This window comes from Melitaea cinxia, chromosome 22 (genome assembly GCF_905220565.1).
Source record: "Melitaea cinxia chromosome 22, ilMelCinx1.1, whole genome shotgun sequence".
Classification (NCBI taxonomy): domain Eukaryota; kingdom Metazoa; phylum Arthropoda; class Insecta; order Lepidoptera; family Nymphalidae; genus Melitaea; species Melitaea cinxia.
In genome coordinates, this window is record NC_059415.1 from 12,516,045 (window position 1) to 12,539,210 (window position 23,166).

A 23,166-nucleotide genomic window follows, 5' to 3' on the forward strand; every position below is an offset into this window, starting at 1 on the left:
TTTGAACTTATTTAATGTACTTTTAAATATCTTTTACTATTATTATTTACAATAAAAATACTTAATACTACAAACATTGTGGTGTATCACAGATAAAATATAAGTGATGGGACTTACATTACATTCAATTTTTTAAATAAACTAATAATATATTCTTATATTTTCATATTAATGTATCATAAATCTCGAATATGAATACTACATAAATATTAGAAGACTCCCCATAATAGCTTGCAATCATATATCAATCAAGCAATTTAAATTAAATAACAAATATAGTAACATTTTAGGATACCAAAAAATAATACTTATTAAAACAGAAAATAGACCTATCTTTAATATTATCTGTTAGTTAGTGTCCAAAGATAGCCTATTTTAAAATTATAAATTTGGCATATTTTAGTTACAAAATATTTCTTTCTCAATAACACACAGGCACAAACTATTAAAAATATGATGGCTTAAAAGAATATTCTTATTTATAAATGGCAATATTTGGCGATATTGTAGGTAATTTACTTTATCTCAAGTAGTGTTGTGCTTTTAATTATAAAATTATAAATATCGAGTGTGAAAATCATTTTATGCACAAAAAATTGAATAAAAATTTATATTTAATATTTATAAGTCTCTGAATACTGACAAGTTGGCTTTAACTTTAAGCAATTAAGTATTATAAATAGTCTTATCAGAAGCTACTTTTTCGACATTTTTACAACCTATATATATATATATATATATATTCTACTATTTTGAAGTTTGACTTCCATTAGCATAGACAATATTTTTTACTTACTTCCTACAATAAAGTAGCACGAAATAATTTTTGATAACGTTTACAAATTGTATTATTATCGTCATTTTGAATGTCACGCTAAAAAATACACATTTCTGTTAAATGATATAATTGTTATATCAGAACATGTTGTTGATAAAAATATTATTAAAAAATATAAAAGTCGAATACATATATAAATATATATAGACTTATTGTCGAACCCCGAAGCGAAGCTGGAAGGTACTTTCACCTATAGAAAAATATAAATAAGAAAATAAATAGGGTAAAATATGGCATAAATAACAATAATAAAAATAAAAATTATGTAAAAGCTATAAATAATAAATCGATAAAACATCGATAAAATAAATTATATTACATATGAAAAATACAAAAAATATAATATATATAATTATAAAAGCAACACTGGTTAGTAACAAAATAATAAAAAACAAAAGAAAAAATTGTGCTGTTATTAGTTAAACACACATTAGCAATTAGTGAAATTATTCAAACTTCATACTCAATTTCAGTTATACTTACTCTATGTTACAAATATGTATTATTCGTTAAGTTAAAGTATAAGAACAAACCTGATAAACACACATGTTTAGTTCACTCATCCAGAATTTCTCTTATTTAAAATGTCTACTATTAAAAATGCCAGTAACAACAGTGCAGTTAAAATTATTATATAATTTGTTTTGTGATTCATGCTTTAGCTACAATATTAATTTATTAATCATTCATTAATTTAGTTTTGTCTCTTATTCGAAATTAATAAATTGAAACCAAGGTCATAGACAAAATAATAACGGGAAAATGTGTTCGAAATTATCGTTAATTATTTTTTTATTATTATTACATTGAAATTATTTAATTTCGAAATAGAGACAATTCTGCCGTCCTTGGGCTAAAAAGTCGTTTGGCCATAAAATTGTTTTTATTCTTCTTTCGAAAATTAAAAATAATATTGTGAGTATTTGTAAAAGTAAAGTAAATTTATTAAACTTGATGATTTTGTCATATCTCATTAAATATTTTATCTAATTTCTATTTTTTGAAATTTTTTTTGGTTGGTTGCTTTCAAGGCATTTGGCTTTTTGAATTTTTCATATTCCAAGAATATTTGATAATTAAAAGCTGTTTCTTAGACCAAATTATAGAGAATTCGTAAACAATATAATATACACAAATCAGTAAGAATCGACCAACTGATGGTTAGTTAATTTTTAAAGGTTTTTTAGTCAATGGATGGCAGAAATGGTTATAATCCATTCAAAACATTCTAAACACATCACGGATAGTAAATGTATGTCACAACCTGATCTGTAGCAGCGTCTGTTGTAAATGTTTCGTTTTCACTAAAACTTTTTTGCTTATTGTTGTTTAAAATAAATTCATCACTTTCCAACACAACACTATCACTTAAAGTACTTGGATCACTTTCTGTTGTCTGTTCGCTTATTTTTAAATAATTATCACTAATAGACTGGTTCGTTAGATTTACTGCTAATAATATTAAATTGTCTTCGTTGTTGTCAAACGCTGTGTTATCATACTGTGTTGATGATTCAACATCTAAATCAGTAGTATTTGTGATTGGCAGCAAAAGATCATCAAATTCATTCAAATCTGTTTGATTGCTAAAAATGTTTTCTGATAATAAAGTTACTTCATGATCGTTTTCTGACGTGTTAGATAAATTGATTTCAGTTGTAGGTTTTGTTTCTAGAAATAGTCTTTGTGAATTTTCTTCTGTATGTGTAGACATTTTAGTAAAATTTTCATCTAAATGTGCCATATACTCGTCTGTTGTGATGTTCTTAAGATCATTTTTGTTTGTTAAATCATCTTGTTTTGTATATTTTATATCTGTTTTAAGAGTTGTGAATTCGTTTGGTTCACTTTTAATATATTCGTTACTATTTTCATCTTCCAGTTTGTAGTTAGCATTAAATAAAGCATCAAAGCTATCTATAAAGATGTCGTCATTACCAATTGGAACAGTATTATCTTCAAACTTATTCTGCTTTTGTTCGGAAAATTTATTTATTGATGTTGTCGGGTCAATATTTTCCGCATTCGTTGTTATGTCTCCATCAAATAAGCTGTCTTTTTCAGATAAAACTTGATTTTCTTTAAAAAGCAAGTTTCCATCAAGCGAGGATTTAGTTACCAGACCTACTACTTCTTTGTCATTTATAGGCTCTTTTGTAGTCAAAGGATCATCAAGAAATCCTATCTTTTTTTCTTCATCAGCAAGTTTCTCAATAAAACCCATTGGGTCTTTAGTAATCAAAGAATTAAGTGTGTCTAAATCTTTAATAATAGGTGCTTCGGTAGTTACTAAGTTGTTGTTTATACTAGTGAGATGTGTTTCGTTCTTTACGCCTCTCTCAGTTTGCAACTCACCGTCACTTGCATCATTCTTATCAGATTTTATCAATGCATTAAATATCATGTCAACTACTGTACTGTCGTTTAACGTTTCAATATCAGTTATTTCATCTGATTTATTATAACCTTTCTTTATTAATTCCTCTTCAACGTTCTTAGATATGTCTTGAGTGTAGTTCAACGGTGGAATAAACACTAGTTCTGGGTCTATTACTACTTTTGATGTACTTGTGTTGTTTTCTGGTTCAACAATATTTGTTTGATTTGCAGCACCAATAGTGGTTAGAAATTCATTCTCAACCGTGAGGTCTGGAGGCGTTTCAATGATTGCATCGTTGGCAATGTTAATTTTTTTAACGTATTTTGATATTGCTGGGCCCAGGATTGTTTCTACGTATGAGTGAAGATTTTTGCATTTGTCTAAGGTGTTCACGTCATTTGAGCTTCCCCATATAATAAATCCAGATGCATTTGAATTGTAGAAGGACTTTAAAACAATATCTACATCTTTCTGAAAACAGAAATAACCAGATAATATTATAACGGTATATGCCAGCTATGATACAAATATATCATTGTATCTATATTTGAAAGATAACTTACTTCTGTCATATACCCTCCTTCTCGATATCTAAACCAGTAGTACGGCAGTACAGGTGAGTTGTGTCGTCTGACTCGAATAGCTTCTCTCACCCGACCTTGAATCAGCGACCCCAGTTGACTAGTTGTTAGATTTCGTGTACTGTACACCGATGGATACAGCGCTGAGCTCTCTGACCACATCCAATATAATCTAGTAAAAAGAAGAGCTTTAAAAATAAATTATGATACAATTTTACTGAAACGTCAGACTGCTGCTCTCCGAGATACGGTTATGAGGTGGTTCCACAGAGACATACACCCAGAATAGAAATAAATATTTGAAAAAATATATATAATATAATATAATATTTGAATGAATACAAATGTGCTCCCAGCAAAAATTAAAATACACCAGAATGATAAATACCTTCGAAAAATATGTCCAAACACCTTTTCTAGTTTAATATTTATGTTAGTATGACCCTGTTTCCAGTTTTAAAAGTATAAGTACTCTTGGATTAAGTGCATCAGTTCACAGCACACGCTAAAAGTATCTATATATTAATATGTGAAGCAAAAACTTTGTACACCTTTTTAGGAAAATTGCGCGGACGGAGGAGTATGAAATTTCGTACACATTTAGTTAACAAAGACAAGGAGTGCAGAATACTAATATTTTTTTTTTAAATTATGCATAAAAATATATTAAATAAATTGTGGTGTACAATAAAGAGTAAATAAATAAAAATAAATAAATAAATCAATAAAAAAAAACATTACACACACTACCATGTTTTTGACACACACGCATTAATATTTTACTCTTTTGTTGATTGTCAAATTGAACATTTTGTTAAAAGGGTTCTTTATTTTCATATTTTTTTTTGCTTTAATTTAAATTTATTAATATGGTCGAATTTCGACATCTGGGCGAACACTAGTAATGTTAAAATCTTAAAAGTCACTCACAAGTCGTTTTCAGCCTGGATCTGTGGCGAGCAGTTCTCCTTCATATTTGGCGCTGCCATATTGAAGCAGAGAGGGAAACCATAGTATCCCCATGACGCTTTAGGCCGCATCTGCTTAGCAATTGACAGAGTAGTCTGCATGAATTGCCTTGCTGCTGTCTCGAACCGTTTTTCCGCCTGTAATTTAATTCTTGAATGTTACTTAATTTAGTGGAGCTATCTATCATTTATGTACATGACTGATATTTTTAATATTATTAATGTGAAAAATAAACGTTCAATCTACCTGATGGTGAACGGTTATCATAAAACTGTACGTATCGATTGTGAATATTTTTGGGCACGTAATTAATAATTTTATTTGCGGCTTCACCGAAATATTTACATAAATACCTTTAACATATATACATTTAAAATGATGCTAGAAGCATAAAATTTTTGTGTTGTGTTATGTTGAATTTTTTGTTATGTATGTTAGCTTAGAACTTTTGGCTATAATATATAGACCCATTTCGATGACTTTGTCGTGTGTATTTGTGTTTAATCGAAAGATGGCGCAATCTGATGAGTACTTTTTAACTAATCTTTGATAACGCGTATTTACTTGACTATTTTTTCGTTTACCTACTTTGTATTACTTGTCGATGAAATTGAAGTCGGTTTTTTTTTTGTTTGGGAGCAAAACACAATTATTGTAAGTTGCCATGACATAGAGTGATATGTGAAGCCCACCAATCAGAAAAGCCCCTACGAAGCGGTAATAATTTTCAAAATAGGATCCCTAACTATTATAATTAGTCAATGTTCTCAACATTATTCTAACAAAAATATAGTTTTACTTCATCTAAGGTGATAAAGTTAAATTGGTCATACATTTGATATTTTAATTAATACCGGCGTTTTCAATTAATGAACAAACAAACCGCAGTACACGCAGACGCCTCTTAATTACTATGAACCGCTACTAATTGTAATATCGCTGCTCTAATTACAACACACGGACAGATTTGTATGTTGTGACATGTTTGTGATATATATTTAGGTTGTGACCTCCTCATATGCTACATACTCTACTATCTAATATGAATTCATTGCAGTCCTACATAATTTTGGCTACATGCTAGCGCTGAAAACTCTGAGTATTGACTGGGAAAGTAGCTCGATCTTACAGAAGATCACAGTTAAATAATCATGTCTGTGTAACCTGTTACAGCAACTACTGGACCAACCTTAAACTTGGTACGTAGATAGCTGGAGATTTAGAATATCATATAGGCTACTTTTTATCCCGACATTTCCACGGGATGAGGTATTCCACGGGTGAAACTGCGTGGTGCAGCTAGTTTATAATAAAACGATAAATATTTTTTCTTAATTTGTCTTAGAAAAGAATAACACAGTGGACAGACCGACACAGTTTTGTCAATTCCGACGGACTGACATACACTCTAAGCTACTAATAGTTAATTTAAATATAGAGCGACTGGCCTATTTAGAATAAATTCTTTTATGTATGTGTTAACACTATTATGTAATCAGTTACTATAAAAAGTAAATGGCGACATAATAAAATATTCTACAAATTCAATCGTCGAATAAACGCGGTTTTACTTCAGTAAAATTTAGGATTTTAGGCTTTCACTATTCAACCGCTCAAAGAAACAAGTGGTGTAGTGGTGCGTGTGTCATGTACGCGCCTAAGCACCGGTGGTTTACGGTTTCAATTCCCGCTCGGGATGGATATTTTTATTTGTACAAATATTTCTTACCGGTTTGAATATCTGATATTGTGTCGTTTTTTCGTGTTGTTTCTCCCCACTGTGCCTCGAATAACACGTTACACTGTCGGTCTCGGTTGTTATCATATACACCCGATAGTGATCATTACTTATATTATGGAATATATTCGCCAACCAGCAGTGGTGAATTAAGCTCTGACCTTTCTCCAACATGATGACTCGTTGGCGCAGCGCTCATAGCATTGGCTGTTGCGCTGGCGGTCGCGGGTTCGATCCCCGCTCACGACAGACATTTGTATCGGCCATATAGATGTGTGGTCTGGGAGTTGTGCTTGTATATTGTGTATGTTTCCGGAACCCCGACACAGGAGAAAATCCTACTGGGGGTCGTTGAGTATGAAGCGTTTATGTATAATAAAGGCCTATGCCCAACAGTGGGATATTACTGACTGGATGGTGGTCACCATCAACACTTTTAGTTCTACTGAACTTGCCGACATTATTATTTTAAAGCTCCTGATATTTCGGTACTGTTGCATATTCCAGGTAATTTTTTTTAACCTATAACAGTGGTTTTTCTCAACTAACAGACGATCATACACACAAAACAAACATTTTACAGATCAGAACTAATATGAAAGCATTTATTTATTTAAATTATTTTTAATGAAGATAACTGAACCGCAAACTTCGTACCACCATATTGAACGAATTTTGTAACAAATTAATCATAAACGAATGTGACGAACCTCAGTATTTATCCAACTCTTCGGCCACCACCAGTGCAGTTTCCTCTCAATCTCGTAAGAGACGTCCTTGTATGGAACTAGTGTACCGAAATTTTGACGGAAGACAGGCCTCCAGGATTCGAAGTCTATGATGCCGATACCTGTAATTGACGAGACGTTACTCGTATATAAATATCATATATCTTTATTATGTAAGTTACCTTATTGCTATGTATTTTTTTTTAATATTAACAATTTCTACTTATAAATGTTTAATATTAATAATAAATATTATTTACATTTCAGGATATAGTCGATCACCTGTGTGTTATAGGCAACAACCGGCTAACACAGCAATATATGTATTTCAATTATTTTATATTATAAATATTGTAGTATTATATATTTAATATGACTCAGACTCAGGGCGAGAGTCGAACTACCAAAATCCGAATTAGAAAGAAGTCATTGCAACTTCCACCTTCGAGTTGGTTAAAAATTAGTCATTCGGGTTAGTCAAAAAAGTAATCAAGGTCCTTATATAGATAAGTGATGTCTTTGGGAAATCCAATTTTAATGTTATAGTGCTAAGATGTTTATCTTAAGGTCTTTTTTTATACAACTAGATCGGCAAAGAAGCATACGGCTCGCCTGATGGTAAGCGATTACCGTAGCATATAGACGCCTGCAACACCAGAAGGATCGCAAGCGCTTTGCCGACCCTACCCATAGTCCCCCCTAGGAGCTCGAGGTACTACTCCAGTCGGGCCGCTCCACATTTTGAGCAGGAAATCTTCTGCTGTGCCCTACCTGAGTTAAAACTATTTAAATCGCTACAAAAAACAGAATATGTTTAGGTAGGTAACCAAGATTAAGTAGGTGTGCAGCCGGTTTTGCATAACCTTGACTCTCGAGCTGTACACTGGTATGGAAGGGTCAGTACTTGTAGTTTTATTATTATACTAACTTAATTTATTGGCTTTGCTTGTTTTTATTATCAACTCTACCAATATTTACAAATAATCAAGTATTTTTCTTGGAAGAACTCTCGTGTATGAAAGTAATTTATTCTTTAGACCAATAGAAAATACCTTAATTCTTAGTAGAAATTGTATATTTATATTGACTATTTGCAGTTACTACGCAACTTAAAGCAAAAATTGTGCAATAATTGCTGTCTAAAATCAATTAAAAAGTGACAGCTAGCGAACGATCGCCCTACGTATTTTAATACTATTTATTGCTACCAGATTGTTTTAAAGCTAATTACAATGCAAAAAATATGGCCAATAATAATAATAAAACGGAAACGATTATAAATTGTTTGATATATACACACTTCAGCCTATCGCAGTCCACTGCGGGACATAGGCCTCTACAAGTTCGCGAAAAATATGGCGTGAAATCATGTGTGTTGCCCATAATCACAACGCTGGGCAGGCGGGTTGGTGACGTATTTGATATATGACATGTTAATTATAAATCACAGGTCACCAGTATTTTGTTTCCTCAGTGTAACTGTAAATTGTGTTAACACAATGGGTGGAGTTATGGCTTTATAGCAATATCTCCCATGCACCCCAAACGCTGCAGACCTGAGCGCTCTGGTGCAGTGGTAAATTTGCGTGTATGCTTTCACACCTACCTTACCTCGGAGAACACGTTATGCTGTCGGCCCCGGTTGGTATTATAGAAATCTGATAGTGTTCGTTATTTACAGTAGAGAATACACCCGCTAGCCCGCAGTTTAGCAACGTAGTGGACTAAACTCTGACATTTCTATATGGAGAAAGAGGCCTATGAGGCAAATGTGATGTTTGATTAATCTTTCCCCCAGACATGAAAACATTATAAACGAAGACATTGCCATGAATCATATTAACGTAAATACCATAAGTAAGATTCGAAACACTTCAAATTTGTTAGTGCTTATGATAAAGCAACGACTGATCATTGTATGATTCAATGTGTATATTTGTCTACATCAAGAGTTTTCCATGACGTAAGCTTATTAAGTCTATGATGAATTGTGGTTTTGATTGCTGTAATATAAGTAATAATAGGTAATGGTTATTGTGAATTTGTTCAATGAATTAATATTATTGTACTTACTTGTATTAACTTCAGTACATATTTTTGCTGACGTTTTTATTAGTTTCAATTAATTTTTGTCTGATTTATAAATTACTACTGCTAATATAGTTTATGAAACACTTGATGAATTTATTAAAAACTGGAGAAATTTCTAATATTTAAAAAAATAAAAATGGCTTACTAGAAATTATTTAAATAGAAAATATTACACACATTTCAAAATATTTCCGTCAAATGCCAACTTTAGTTTTACCAATACCACTTCAATTATTTTATTTAGAGCTGCCATAGTTAACTAGTCTCCAAGAAATTTATTATACTTTATATTCCCATAAGCCATTTGTTTTCGTACAAGTTACTTACCATCAAAATTGGGATCAGGTACAATTTCCTCCAGATCTTCCTTAAACGCCTTCAAATGCTCATCCAAATTTCCCTCCTGCGGCACTCCTCCATTTCTGAACCTGTATTTTCCACTTGTCTCATTCTTAAGTATGGCTGGAAAAGTCCCAGGTTCATACAAAATAGTTATCTTTTCACCCCGGAAATTGTCACCATCGTTCTGAATGATACCATATTTTTCATATAGGTTCTCGAATAGCACTTTCCTAGATTTACACTGTACAGTCGGTACGTTCCAGTAGACGCGGAAGGGTCTTTTGTAGTCTTTTATTATTTCATCTTCTGGCATCTCGATGACGTAGTAGTTATTACTGAAACAATATCAAATAGGATAAAATATAGCTATATATTTTAAAGTAGCTCAAATTTATAAAAGATTGGAGAAGGAAGACCGGGGAAGATCTTCAACCTTACAGAAGATCACAGCTAAATAATACTGCATTCAAGCAGTGTTGTTTTCCTGTGGTGAGTAAGGTGGGAAGCTTCTGGGGAAGGTCAAGAGTAGGGTCGGTACGCTTGCTGGTGTTGCAAGCGTCTGTAAGCTATGGGTAATTGCTAATTATCAGAAGGGTCGAACGTTTTTTGCCACCTTAGTATTAAAAGAAAATAATATGCGAAAGAATATTTATTTATATTATATGAAGCCAATATAATGTACAATGTAATATATTTAATAAAAGAACTGATTGAGTGGAGCCCAGATGACCAATTGAATAGAACACGTGGATTTTAAATGAAAGGTTGCGAGTTCAATTTGTCTAGTACCACTAAATTCCTATTAATGTTTGAATTGTGGCAAAAATGCAATAATGTTTCGTAAGGAAATTCAGGACACATTTACATAAATTGGTAAAATAAAATTACTTCATTGAAATATTTATAACAATTTTTTTCAAACTATAAATCCAACTGTGGCAGAACCTAAATGATGTCCGTTTCTGTATAAGGCAGAATAAGGGGGTGTATTCAAAATAATATAATAGCTAAAGCTATGATTCGGTTGAAGATTATATTCATGATAAGAACGTGTCAATTAAGCGATACTGTGAAGTTGATAGTTTTTTTTACAAAAGTGACTAAAATTTCTTGACGATTTGTCTCTCCAGAATCTATATTCCGAATCGGTGGTAGCTCGGTTCTAGCGTTAGGTAGGATTTGGTCACAATTTATACTTGACCAGGACACCGTCGTTTTTAGCGGTTATTTGGAATTCACTAAAAATCAGGGGCAGTAGATACTAAATGGAGCCGAAATTTGAAATTCGAACGCATTGAAATAATGCTTTACAAAGCATTTTATGGATTAATGTATGGATTGTAAACACTTAAGATCTTTTATTTTTGGCTTTAGTACATCGGTAATTATTCTGATATCTGTATATATAATATGTAATAAAATGTAATTTTGTTAGAAAATATTTAAAGGCGTATATAATAAGTTTTCATAGAGTATTAAAAAGTTAACAAACTTAACACATATTTTTTCTTCCATTTCCTCCATATTATTCCATTCCATTTTACAGAGAGTTTAAAGAAGATTCTTAAAAATTTCCTTCTCATAAAAAAATCTATATCACTCAAAACCAAAAGTCCCGGATAAAACACTTCGTCCGAAATTCTCACTCGATCTGGCGACACTAGCGACAATAAGTATCATTAGTCAACCTTGACATTGTAGCGCTCGCGGAGTTGAACGACCTCGAGTTACGTTGCTATTGTGAAACTATAGCGATATTTGTAATGTACTTACATGTAGCAGTAAGTGTACTGTAATGCATGAGAACTATCTGTCTATTCCGTTGTCGCAGTTTATTATGCTTTCTATTCCGAGGGTTGTGGGTTTGGTAGCCGTCCCGAGCGTGATTCCAATAGTAAAGAAATAGATAAACGGATCAGATGAAAAAAAAGAACTGTTTTGACTTCAGTATCGATAATAATTCACACTATTACGAACTTTAAAATATTTTTTTTCGTTTTATTTTTATTTCGGAAATAAACGCAATTATTACGATAAAAAACAAATCATCGTTGATTCCTAAGTTAGGCTACTTAGTGCATGTGTTTTAAGTAATATATATCTGACTAATATAGCTACATATTTCAAAAAATAATATATAAATAAAAAAACATATACTAAGTCTCGTAGTGGAAAACAAACCATCGTGGGTTTGTTTTCCGGAGCAGAAATCAGGGCCACTGTAAACTGGGATTATCTGATTGAAACTAGAACATTTTCTCTTATAATAAACTCATGTACATAATTGCACTTGTTATTTTATTCTAAGTATATTTACTATAATGTCTTTGATGACTTCCATTTCCGTGTATACTCGCTTGTTTTCTTTTCTTGTGTGGGTTCGTCTTATAATTTGTTTAAAAGTATGTTATGTTATACCTAATTAAAACATATTTGCATTTTTTGTTCTTAAAAAATATATATTAATAACAGTCGTAACGTATAACAATTAATATTACACAATATTTATTAAGTAAAAAAATATGTATTTTAAAAAGTTATTTAAATTTGTTATTTATAAATTAATATTTCTGAAATTAACGAAGTTCCAGCCTGTAATATCCCACTGCTGGGCATTTTATTTGCTTCTATTTATATTTATATTGATTTACTAACACTAGATGTAAGTTGTTTTTGTAATACTAACATTAAGATATGGACTATGTCTGAAACAAAAAAAATAGGCCTTTATCTCCACGTTGGAGAAGGATCAGAGTTTGATCCACTACGCTGCACGGATTGGCATCTATTTCCTAATATAAGTCACGTAGTATTCCTATATACAGCATATTTCCTGATATAAGTCACGTACTAGTATCAGTTGTGTCTGACAACAACGGGGACCGACAATAAAACGTATAACGTGTAATGTAAAAAAACATGTAAATTGTAATAAAAAACGAGTGTGTCACTCAAACAGTCATTAAATCACCCTCAAGCTTCCGTTCGCCTCGCTCGATCACACTTTTCGTAACGCTCTCGTCACGCATTCACCAGCTTACTCCCCAAGTCAAGTGTGCATAAAGAAATTTTACTTCAAATGCATTCAATTTCAGATGTAGTTGCCTTAACACTTGCAATAGTGGGTTCTATTCCCGCTCGGGATGCAATATTTGTTTCTGGTCCTTGTGACCCTTTTGAGTGTCTCCACCGTGCCTCGGAGAGCATGTTAAGATGTCGGTCCAGTTTGTTATGATAGAGACCTTAATGCTATCGTTACACACGGTGAGACATTATTGACCAATCCGCTGTGATTCGCTGTGATCCGTTGTAGATTAAGCTCTAACCTTTATATACAATAAATACCTATATATAAGTAAATATTATATAAGAGGTTTTACCCAGCTGTAGGACGCTTAAAATAATTTCTATTTTCGAAATTCGGTCAAAGGAGCAATGGGTAGGAAATATCTTGTTCAAAATCTGTTAGTAACCCGACTGGGGAAGTATTATTTATTTATTTATTTTATACTTTTTTCACACAAATACATAATTGAGTAAATAAAGAATTACATTTGTAAGTAACACAGTTGCATCAGTTGCAACAGGTGGCCTTATCGCTAATGCAGCGATTTCTTCAAGGTAAACTTTGGTTAGAGGACTGATATCGAAAGTATGGGAAGGGGCGAAAAATATATGAAAGAAAGAAAAACAAAGAAATAAACTATATCCAAAATACAACAATATAAATAATACTTACAAATAAACACGCAAACATACTTATATAATTACATCTCAAATTTATAAAATATTACAGCTAAATAAAACCAATCTCAATTAGTGTTGTATTCCTGAGTAAGGTGGGTTCCAGAGCTCCTGGAAATGGTAAGGGAAAGAACGGTAGCGAGCTGGCAATGTTCCTGGTTTTACTGGCGTTCATTAGCTACGGTATCCGTATTCGGAGTATACGCTTGTTTGCGACTTCAATTACATCGACAAGTTATACAACGTAAGTAGATGAAAAAATAGTCAAATATATACGCATTATCAAAGATTACTCCAAAAGTTTGTAATCTGATCTCAATGAAATTTAAATGTGACTACATGTAAACATCGGCTTCCGATTAAATTAAAATTCATCAAAATCGGTATACCCAGTAAAAAGTTATGCGGATTTTCGAGGGTTTCCCTCGATTTCTCTGGGATCCCGTCATCAGATTCTGGTTTCCTTTTCACGGTACCACACTTAGGATATCTCCTTTCTAACAAAAAAAGAATTATCAAAATCGGTGCATCATCATCGGTAATCGATGAAGCTATCCCCGAATATACTTAAATAAATATACGGTCGAATTGAGTAACCTCCTACTTTTTTGAAGTCAGTTAAAAAAAATAATAATATTAAAGTCTGATTCAGTTGAGTTAATGTCATTCAAATCACTAATTATACAAAAACAACACGGGGTACAACAGTTAAAATGAAAGAGAGTTGTTATATTAATAAAATAATGATTTGTGTGTTTCTTTGTTTGTTATCTGAATCGAAATGAACCATCGACACGATTTTATGAACCAAAATAAATTTGTTGTACTTGAGTTTGGTTCAGTGAACTCGTAACTGTTGAGCTGACGAACAGAAACGCATGAATTCAGTTATCCCTGTATTTGTATTATTTGATATTTTCATGTTAAAAACAGTTTTCAAAACTTTTACGGTCACTATTATTCTAAGGGACTTTTCGCTCGCTGACTTTGTAGAAGTCATGGTCACGGGTGATGAGTCGCCCGTAGATTCAAAATTGATCGTATATTTGTATTGTAATCGAGGTTCGAGTTTGTCGTCAGCGGCATCGCCCGTGTGGATTACGCGATTGTCACTTTAAGCCTTTTCTCTTATTAAAATATACCCTATGTCACTCATTTATAACGCATTCTTTTGAAACCAGACTTTAAAAACTCACGTGTTTTCGAATATATACATTAAAACAAATTAAATAAATAAATATTTTCTCTTTATAATTTTTGTAAGTCAAGGTAAAATTTTCAAATTACTTTTTTGTAAGCTTTCTATAATATGACATGTCAGAGTGGAAAGTACTTCAACCTTACAGCAGACCTCAGTAATATCATACCGATATCACGTGCTTTTGTGCTCTTGTGGTGAGTGAGGTAGGCAGAGCGCCTGGAGATGTTAGTACATATGACTGCAGGGTAGGCTCAGCAGCGCACTTATGACGCTCCTGATTTAGCAGGCGTCATTGACCACGGCACCCGCTTACCATATGACATACGTCTGTTTGCTAGTTAAATCAAAACGTAATTAAAAATTGACATTCTGTCTATTATCTTCCTTTATATCTTTATAGATTGGCTAACAAGCGTACGGCTCACCTGATGGTAAGCGACCATAGCTTATAGACGCCTGCAACCCAGAAGTATCACAAGCGCTTTGCCGACCCTATCCTCTATTCCCCCAAGGAGCTCTGGTCACCTTACTCACCAACAAGCACATAGCACTGCTTGAAAGCAGTATTATTTAGCTGTGATCGTCTGTAAGGTCGAGGTACTACCCCAGTCGGGCTGCTACATATAAATATAACAGAGTATTTGAGAGTATCATCAACGATCTAATACAAGAAGTCACCGGTATTATCCTGAAATCATAAGACGAAGAGACGGATGTAATCTGTGTTGCTACAAAGGAAGGTTCGTTCGCTAACAACATTAAATAAGATGAATTAGGATTTATTGAGCGTAACTGGCTGAGATTAGTGTTAATACGTTTATTATCGTTACAATTTTATAATTCGTTCTCGCTTTGATATAACGGTTTAGGTTGCTTTTGTTCAATCAATATTTTTAGGAATATACATCATCAAGGCTAAATAGCACTGTTCTCAAATAAATGTATTCCTGTGGCGAGTAAGGTAGCCAGAGCTCCTGGTGAGGGTCGAGTATAGGGTCGAAGGTCAAAGGCGTTTCGTCATTTATATTCGTTATTCATCAATAAAAATAATAATAATTGTGTTTGCTAGCAAACAAAAAAAAAACGACTTCAATTACATCGACAAGTAAACCAACGTAAGTAGACGAAAAAAATTAACAAACGCATTAGTCATCACTACGATTTTCGAAGGTTTCCCTCGATTTTTCTGGGATACCATCATCAGATCATGGTTTTCTTACCATGGTACTATCCTTGGGATATCTCCTTTCTAACAAAAAAAGAATTATCAAAATCGGTTCATAAACGACGAAGTTAACGCTGAACATACATAAAAAATATGTATATGGTCGAATTGAATAACCTGCTCCTTTTTTGAAGTTGGTTAAAAATGTAACGGATCACGGTCTGTACATAGAAGATATATGAGAAAAAAAAATATTATTGGGACCTTTGTCAACGCAAATAGCACCCAAAACAATGATCGTTAGAATTATTCACTATTTGTCTGTGCGTTTGTGTACGTTAATCTCAGAAACGGCTTATCGGATTTATTTTATTTTTTTTATTTTATTTTATTTAGGAAACAAACAGCACAATAGTACAAAGAAAAAAAATCTCATAAAACTGATATTTTTTTTATTTTTTTATGTCACTAGGTCGGCAAACAAGCGTACGGCTCACTTGATGGTAAGCGATTACCGTAGCTTATAGACACCTGCAACATCAAAGCATTGCAAGCGCGTTGCCGACCCAATCCACAATCCCCCCAGGAGCTCTGATCACCTTACTTACCAACATGAACACAATACTGCTTGAAAACAGTATTATTTTGCTGTGATCTTCGGTAAGGTCGAGGTACTTACCCCAAGCGGGCTGCTCCATATTTTGAGCAGGAAATTCCTGCTGTGCCCTACCTCAGTTAAATATAAACCAATAAAGTTTCCAATAGTAAACAATTCATTAATAAGCTAAAAAGCACACATTAATAAGAAATAATCGATACTCACAGAAACATCAATAATTCAAACAGTAGTAAATTGAATAATTAGGTAAACATGTACGAATAGAAACATTTCATACAATATCAATTAAATAATAAATAATTAAAAGATAACAAATTCAGAAATATACAACAATAAAAATTAATCATACCAACTATAATACAATTATAATTAAACTAGCTGACCCGGCGAACTTCGTATCGCCTAACACAAACTTTATCGTATGGTATTAAAGTTCAAATTGTCTTTTAAGTATTATCACAAATCTTTTGTATGGGAGTATAGAAAAGTGTTGTTTTTAGACTTTTTCAGGAAATTTAAAAATTTTTTTTTTTTAGAATTTTTCTCTCCGTAAGAACCATCCTCGTACTTCAAGGAACATTTTAAAAAAAGAATTAGCGAAATCGGTCCAACCGTTCTCGAGTTTTGCGCTTAGCAACACATTTTACGATTCATTTTTATATATAAGATTAAATTAAATTAAATTGGATGTGGGTTTTCACTATTATATTGTGGTAATCTTCACTTAAGGTTTATTGTTTGTTTCATGTCAATAGATTTGTAAGGATTTCATTAACCCGGTCCTTATTAGACGCAATGACCTTATTATACTATCGCGTCATTATTATCTACGACAACCGGTCTCCTTGTTCTTATAAACTAGTTTCGGGTGTACTAGGTCACTGATTACTGTGTCGACGCAACCCTTGAAGTGCAAACTGCGTAAACTCTAGTAGCAAATGTTTTAAAAGAAATATAGTTGTGTTTTAACTGAGGTAGGGCACAGCAGGACATTTCCTGCTCAAAATCTGGAGCAGGCGACTGGGGAAGTACACCGACCTTACAGAAGATCACAGCTAAATAATACTGCTTTCAAGCAGTGTTGTGTTCCTGTGAGTAAGGTGACCAGAGCTCCTGGGGATTGGGGGTAGGATCGACAACAGGTTGCGTTGCTTGTAGTGTTGCAGGCATCTGTAGGCTACGGTAATCGCTTACCAATCATGTGAGCCGTACGCTTGTATGCCGACCTAAATAGTTATATAAAAAAAGTTATTTTTGATTGTATTTAAAGTATAAAATAATGAAATAATATATCACAAGCTGTCCATAAATCTGTAACATAAAACCTAAATTTCCTAAATACTTTTATGTACTTAATTAAAAACCAATCAACAAAATTAAAAAAAAAAAAAAATTTAACAAAAAAAAACCGACTTCAAAAAGGAAACTAAAAAGTGAAAAATAAATTTACTTAGTACAAAGTAATTCGTATTTTGATTTAGTTAATCAGAAATGATTAAATAAATATTTTATAATTTTGAAGTCGGTGCCAAGTAAAACAATAACTACTCTAGTATCTACTCGTAAGTTGTATTCAGTTTTCTTTCATAATTTGTTTCATTGACTATTAGTTTGAATACTTTTATTATTCTGTTATTGTTTTGAGATATCTAATAATATTTTTTTACTTGTTTGTTGTGTGTGTGTGTTGTTTGTATTTGTTATTGTAGCCAGGTTGTTGTAGTATTTACTTGGCACCAACTTCAAAATTATAAAATATTTATTTAATCATTTCTGATTAACTAAATCAAAATACGAATTACTTTGTACTAAGTAAATTTATTTTTCACTTTTTAGTTTCCTTTTTGAAGTCGGTTTTTTTTGTTAAAAATTATTTTATTTTACAATTTTTAGTGATGGGTAGACCTAACAAGGATGCTTTTTCTGTTATGTCGGGGGTTCGGAAACATACACAATACACAAGTACAAACACCCAGATCATGACAAACATCTTATATGGCCAATACAAATGTCTGTCGTGCGCGGGGATTGAACCCACTAACGCCAGCGCAACAGCCGGTGCTGTGACCGCTGCGCTAACGCGTCGACATACTATGAGTAAAGTTCGCTATCAGGTGTACGTAATAACAACCGGGACTGACAGCCTAGCGTGTTCTCCGAGGCTAGGTTGGGAGATCCACAAAGATTAACAACTAGACCGAAAATAAATATTTGTATAAACATAAATATCCACTCCGAGCGGGAATAGAACCCGCGACCGTCGGTGTTTAGGCGCCGCCGACACGGCACATGCACCATTATATCAAAGCGGTCGTCAAACAGCAAAAGGTAACTGCTGTAAATTTTTGAGAAATTCCCTCGAGTGTTTATGGGCTCCATCATCAAACCTGGTCCTGCGACACAGATGATCACACAGCAGGTAATTGCTATAAATCGTTGAAAAGTTCCCTCGACTATCTTTCATCTCCATCATCAGACTTTAATGGCACTTGTAACTCATATAGGTGCAAAGTTCTCATCAATAGAAACGAATTAAGTTCAAACAGCAGGTAATTGCTATAAGTCGTTGAAGAGTACCCTCGACTATCTTTCGTCTCCATCATCAGACTGAAATGCCACTTATAATTCATATATATGCAAAGTTCTCATCAATAGAAACGAATTAAGTTCAAACAGCAGGTAATTGCTATAAATCGTTAAAGAGTTCCCTCGACTAACTTTTGTCTCCATCATCAGACTGTAATGGCACTTATAACTCATACAGGTGCAAAGTTCTCATCAACAGAAACGAATTAAGTTCAAACAGCAGGTAATTGCTATAAATTGTTGAAGAGTTCCCTCGACTATCTTTCTTCTCCATCATCAGATCGACTCCAGACCTTTATTAAATAGTAGTGCTTTATAGTGCTTAATGAAAACATGATTAAAATTACTAGTCACCCTTACGATTTTTGAAAGTTTCCCTCGATTTCTCTGGGATCCCATCATCAGATCCTGGTTTCCTTATCATGGTACCAAACTATGAATACCTCCTTTCCAACAAAAAAAGAATTATCAAAATCGGTTCGTAAACGAAGAAGTTATCCCCGAACATACATAAAAAAAAAAAAAAAAAAAATATATACGGTCGAATTGAGTAACCTCCTCCTTTTTTTGAAGTCGGTTAAAAATCAAGACCTAGGAAATATATATAAAATACAACATTTTTTTTTTCAAATTGTGTTGCTTCTATACTTTCCGAAGGAACTTCGTTCCTACCTGGTGTCTCATGACACCACATATTTTATTGATTGAATGTATTTTTCATAATTAAAAAAAAATGCCTTCTGCACTCCTCTATATAAACTATAAGTGTGCGAAATTTCATACTCCTGCGTCCCCACATTTTTTTTAAAAAGGAGTACAAAGGTTTTGCTTCACGTTACGTTGCGTTATCTATCTATAATATATAATAATATATATAAAAGCGAAAGGTCACTCACTCATCACGAAATCTCCGAAACTATAACACCTACGAACTTGAAATTTAGCAGGTAGGCTCCTTATAGGACGTAGACATCCGCTAAGAACGGATTTTACGAAAATCGACCCCTATGGGGGTAAAACGGGGGTTGCAAGTTTGTATGAAAGTTCTATGTTTTTGAAGTAGGAGACTTGAAATTTAAAATATATGCTCTATAAATGATGAAAAGGTGTCCAAATAATGTATCTTTAGAAATCAACTCCTTTTTGGGGTTAAAACGGGGGATGGTAGGTTGACTCACTCATCACAAAATCTCCGAAACTATAACACCTACAAACTTGAAATTTGGCAGATAGGCTCCTTATAAGACGTAGGCATCCGCTAAGAACGGATTTTACGAAACTCGACCCCTAAGGGGGTGAAATGGGGGTTGGAAGTTTGTATGAAAGTCCTATGTTTTTGAAGTAAGAGACTTGAAATTTAAAATGTAAGCTCTATAGATGGTGAAAAGGTGTCCAAATAATGTATCTTTAAAAATCAACTCCTTTTTGGGGTTAAAACGGGGGATGGTAGGTTGACTCACTCATCACAAAATCTCCGAAACTATAACACCTACAAACTTGAAATTTGGCAGATAGGCTCCTTATAAGACGTAGGCATCCGCTAAGAACGGATTTTACGAAACTCGACCCCTAAGGGGGTGAAATGGGGGTTGGAAGTTTGTATGAAAGTCCTATGTTTTTGAAGTAAGAGACTTGAAATTTAAAATGTATGCTCTATTGATGGTGAGGAAGTGTCCGAATAACACATCGTTTTATATATATATATATATATATATATATAAAAGAGAACCTTTCTCTTTTATATATACTGACACACTCATCACGAGAACTCAAAAACCGCTGGATAGTCCATCCATCCAAGATGGACAAAGATGAAATTTGGCAGGGACGTAGACTATAGTTAGTAGACGTCCGCTAAGAACGGATTTTGCGATATTACACCGCTAAGGGGGTTTAATTGGGGTTGATAGTTTGTATGAAACATATACAGCAGCTATAAGTTCGCCTGCTAGGTTATTTATACTGCAGCCTGAAAATAAAACTAAAAATGTGGTGTATAGAGGTTTTATAAAAATAACTAATAATTAAACTAAATTGTGCCTTTGAAAAAGTTACTCAGAGTGATAAGCATTTCAGGTGACTGAAATAAAAAATAATTTGCGTTAAGCGTCTTAATAGTAATGCATATCTTCATAACCATACGGACGTAGTCGCGGGCAACATTTAGTGTACTATAAAACAGTCCCCAAAAGCGTATGTAATCGATTCCCTCAAAATCTACTGAACGGGTTTTCATGCGGTTTCACCAATGGAGAGAGGGCTTCAAGACGAAAGTTTATGGAACGGCTAATCCGATTTTGATGAGAGTTTCACTGGAAGTTTGCCGGGAAAACTTTGTGACACACTGATTTCAACGCGGGCGAAGTCGCGGGCACAGCTAGTTAGTATATATATGATACTCGTAGAATGTTTTGCTATGTTATCGTGATTGTCTCATTAACCTAATTAAACACGAAGGAAGATTTTAGGTTGCAACGTATTTTTATCAGTTCTCATATATAATTTGATGTTAGTTCGCTGACCTTTGCTTTTTATTGTTTATTGCTTTGTTAGTTGACATTTGTAATAGTTTTATGACATTGTTTTGGGTTCCGATTGTAAAGACACTTGACAAACTGAATTGTGTTGCCTTCTTTAAATATTTTTGTTGGTTTGTTTATTATTGATAAATATTTTTTTATTCTATTGAGGAAGGGTACAGCAACAAATATTTTGCTCGATATTTGGATCAGATCAACTGGGGAATAACCCAACCTTAGAGAATATCTTTGAACGGTAGACTCAGCCAAGTTTCTGACTGCGCAAAGTAAATGTCTTCTTCTTGGGTTATGGTATTCGCATGTATAATAAAATCCCACAAACGATATTGAAATAGTCTGACAATAAATTTAAAGTTTGTATTGCAAAGAAATTAATCGCTTCATTCGCTTCAGCCAGTAACATCCCACTGCTGGGCATAGGGCTCTTTCTCCAAGTAGGAGCAGGATCAAAGCTTAATCCACCACGCTGCTCCAATGCGGGTTGGCAAATATATGCATTTTGAATTTAAAGTCATAATATATATTAAATATATTATAAGTTATAATATATATTTTCGGACTACACGGCCTTTCCTGTAACAAGAGTTCAGGTAGGTTTTCCCGCCACGGTTCCCTAAACGATACCATAAAAAGAGCTCTTGCCACCATCGACGTTCCTGCTCTTATCGAGCCGACTGGAATTAGTCGCAATGATGGCAAGAGACCTGATGGATTGACGTTGGTTCCCTGGGAAAGGGGACGGGCGCTTTTGTGGGACGCAACCTGCGTTGACACACTTGCTCCGTCTCATGTCAGGAAAACAGCCTTAAAAGCGGGAGCCGCAGCGGAAAAAGCTGAAACGACTAAACGGCACAAATATTCGTCACTAATTCCAAGTTATATCTTTGTGCCGTTTGCAGTCGAAACACTTGGACCTTGGAGTAGCAGTGCTAAAAAAAATTTAAATGAGATAACACCTCGCCTTATTGCCTCCACTGGTGACAAGAGGGCTGGTGCATTTTTTGCCCAGAGAATCGGCATAGCGATTCAACGGGGAAATGCTGCCAGCATTTCAGCAGTTTATCTTCCAACTACACAGAGTTATACATTAATCTAATTTAATCGCAAACAACGCGTACATAGTTGTGAATAACGCATAGTATTATCGATAGATTAGATAAGCAATACAGAATTCATTATAGTAAAAATATTGTAAATATATACAATAACGAAGTCATTCATAACTCTCTATATTTATATATCAACTAGCTGTGCCCGCGACTTCGTCCGCGTGGAATTTAACAAAAAAGTTTTTCAGTTCGCAGAGTTATAACAAACAAATTTCTAAAATAAAAGTAGCCTAAGTTACTCCTTATTACAACAGTCAGTGAAAGTCCGGGCTTTTCAGAGATTAGCCGGGACAAACAGACAGACAGACAAAAATTGTAAAAAATGTTATTTTGGTATATGTATCATGTATACATCCATGCATTGCATATGCATTTAGTAAAAAGCGGCTATTTTAATATTACAAACAGACACTCCAATTTTATTTATTTGTATAGATGATAGAATGATAGACAGTAATGCCTTAACGGTGATGTCGTATTAATGGGAACATAATGGGAATTAGAATCAGACGTAGGTACGTATTTCTAATTATTT

The 23,166-nt window shown here is 33.4% G+C and overlaps 1 protein-coding gene across 1 annotated transcript; it reads right to left on the reverse strand.

Moving 5' to 3' along the window:
• Positions 1 to 756: 756 nt before the first annotated feature.
• Positions 757 to 11,206, reverse strand: LOC123664636 (hyaluronidase PH-20-like). Its single transcript, XM_045599153.1, has 7 exons — positions 11,160 to 11,206; positions 9,653 to 10,002; positions 7,217 to 7,356; positions 4,730 to 4,905; positions 3,782 to 3,971; positions 2,103 to 3,689; positions 757 to 1,028 (listed from the first exon to the last, which is right to left on the reverse strand). The coding sequence occupies exons 1-7, from the start codon at positions 11,204 to 11,206 to the stop codon at positions 870 to 872; spliced, it is 2,649 nt and encodes an 882-aa protein (XP_045455109.1). The 3' UTR covers positions 757 to 869.
• Positions 11,207 to 23,166: the final 11,960 nt, after the last annotated feature.

Coding starts and splice junctions, on each gene's coding strand:
- LOC123664636 (XM_045599153.1), bottom strand. CDS start 11,206: ATGGAATGGAATAATATGGAGGAAATGGAAGAAAAAATATGTGTTAA. Junction 3,972..4,729: donor ATCCAGGCTGAAAACGACTT/GTGAGTGACTTT, acceptor TCTTTTTACTAG/ATTATATTGGATGTGGTCAG. Junction 3,690..3,781: donor AAGGAGGGTATATGACAGAA/GTAAGTTATCTT, acceptor TTCTGTTTTCAG/AAAGATGTAGATATTGTTTT.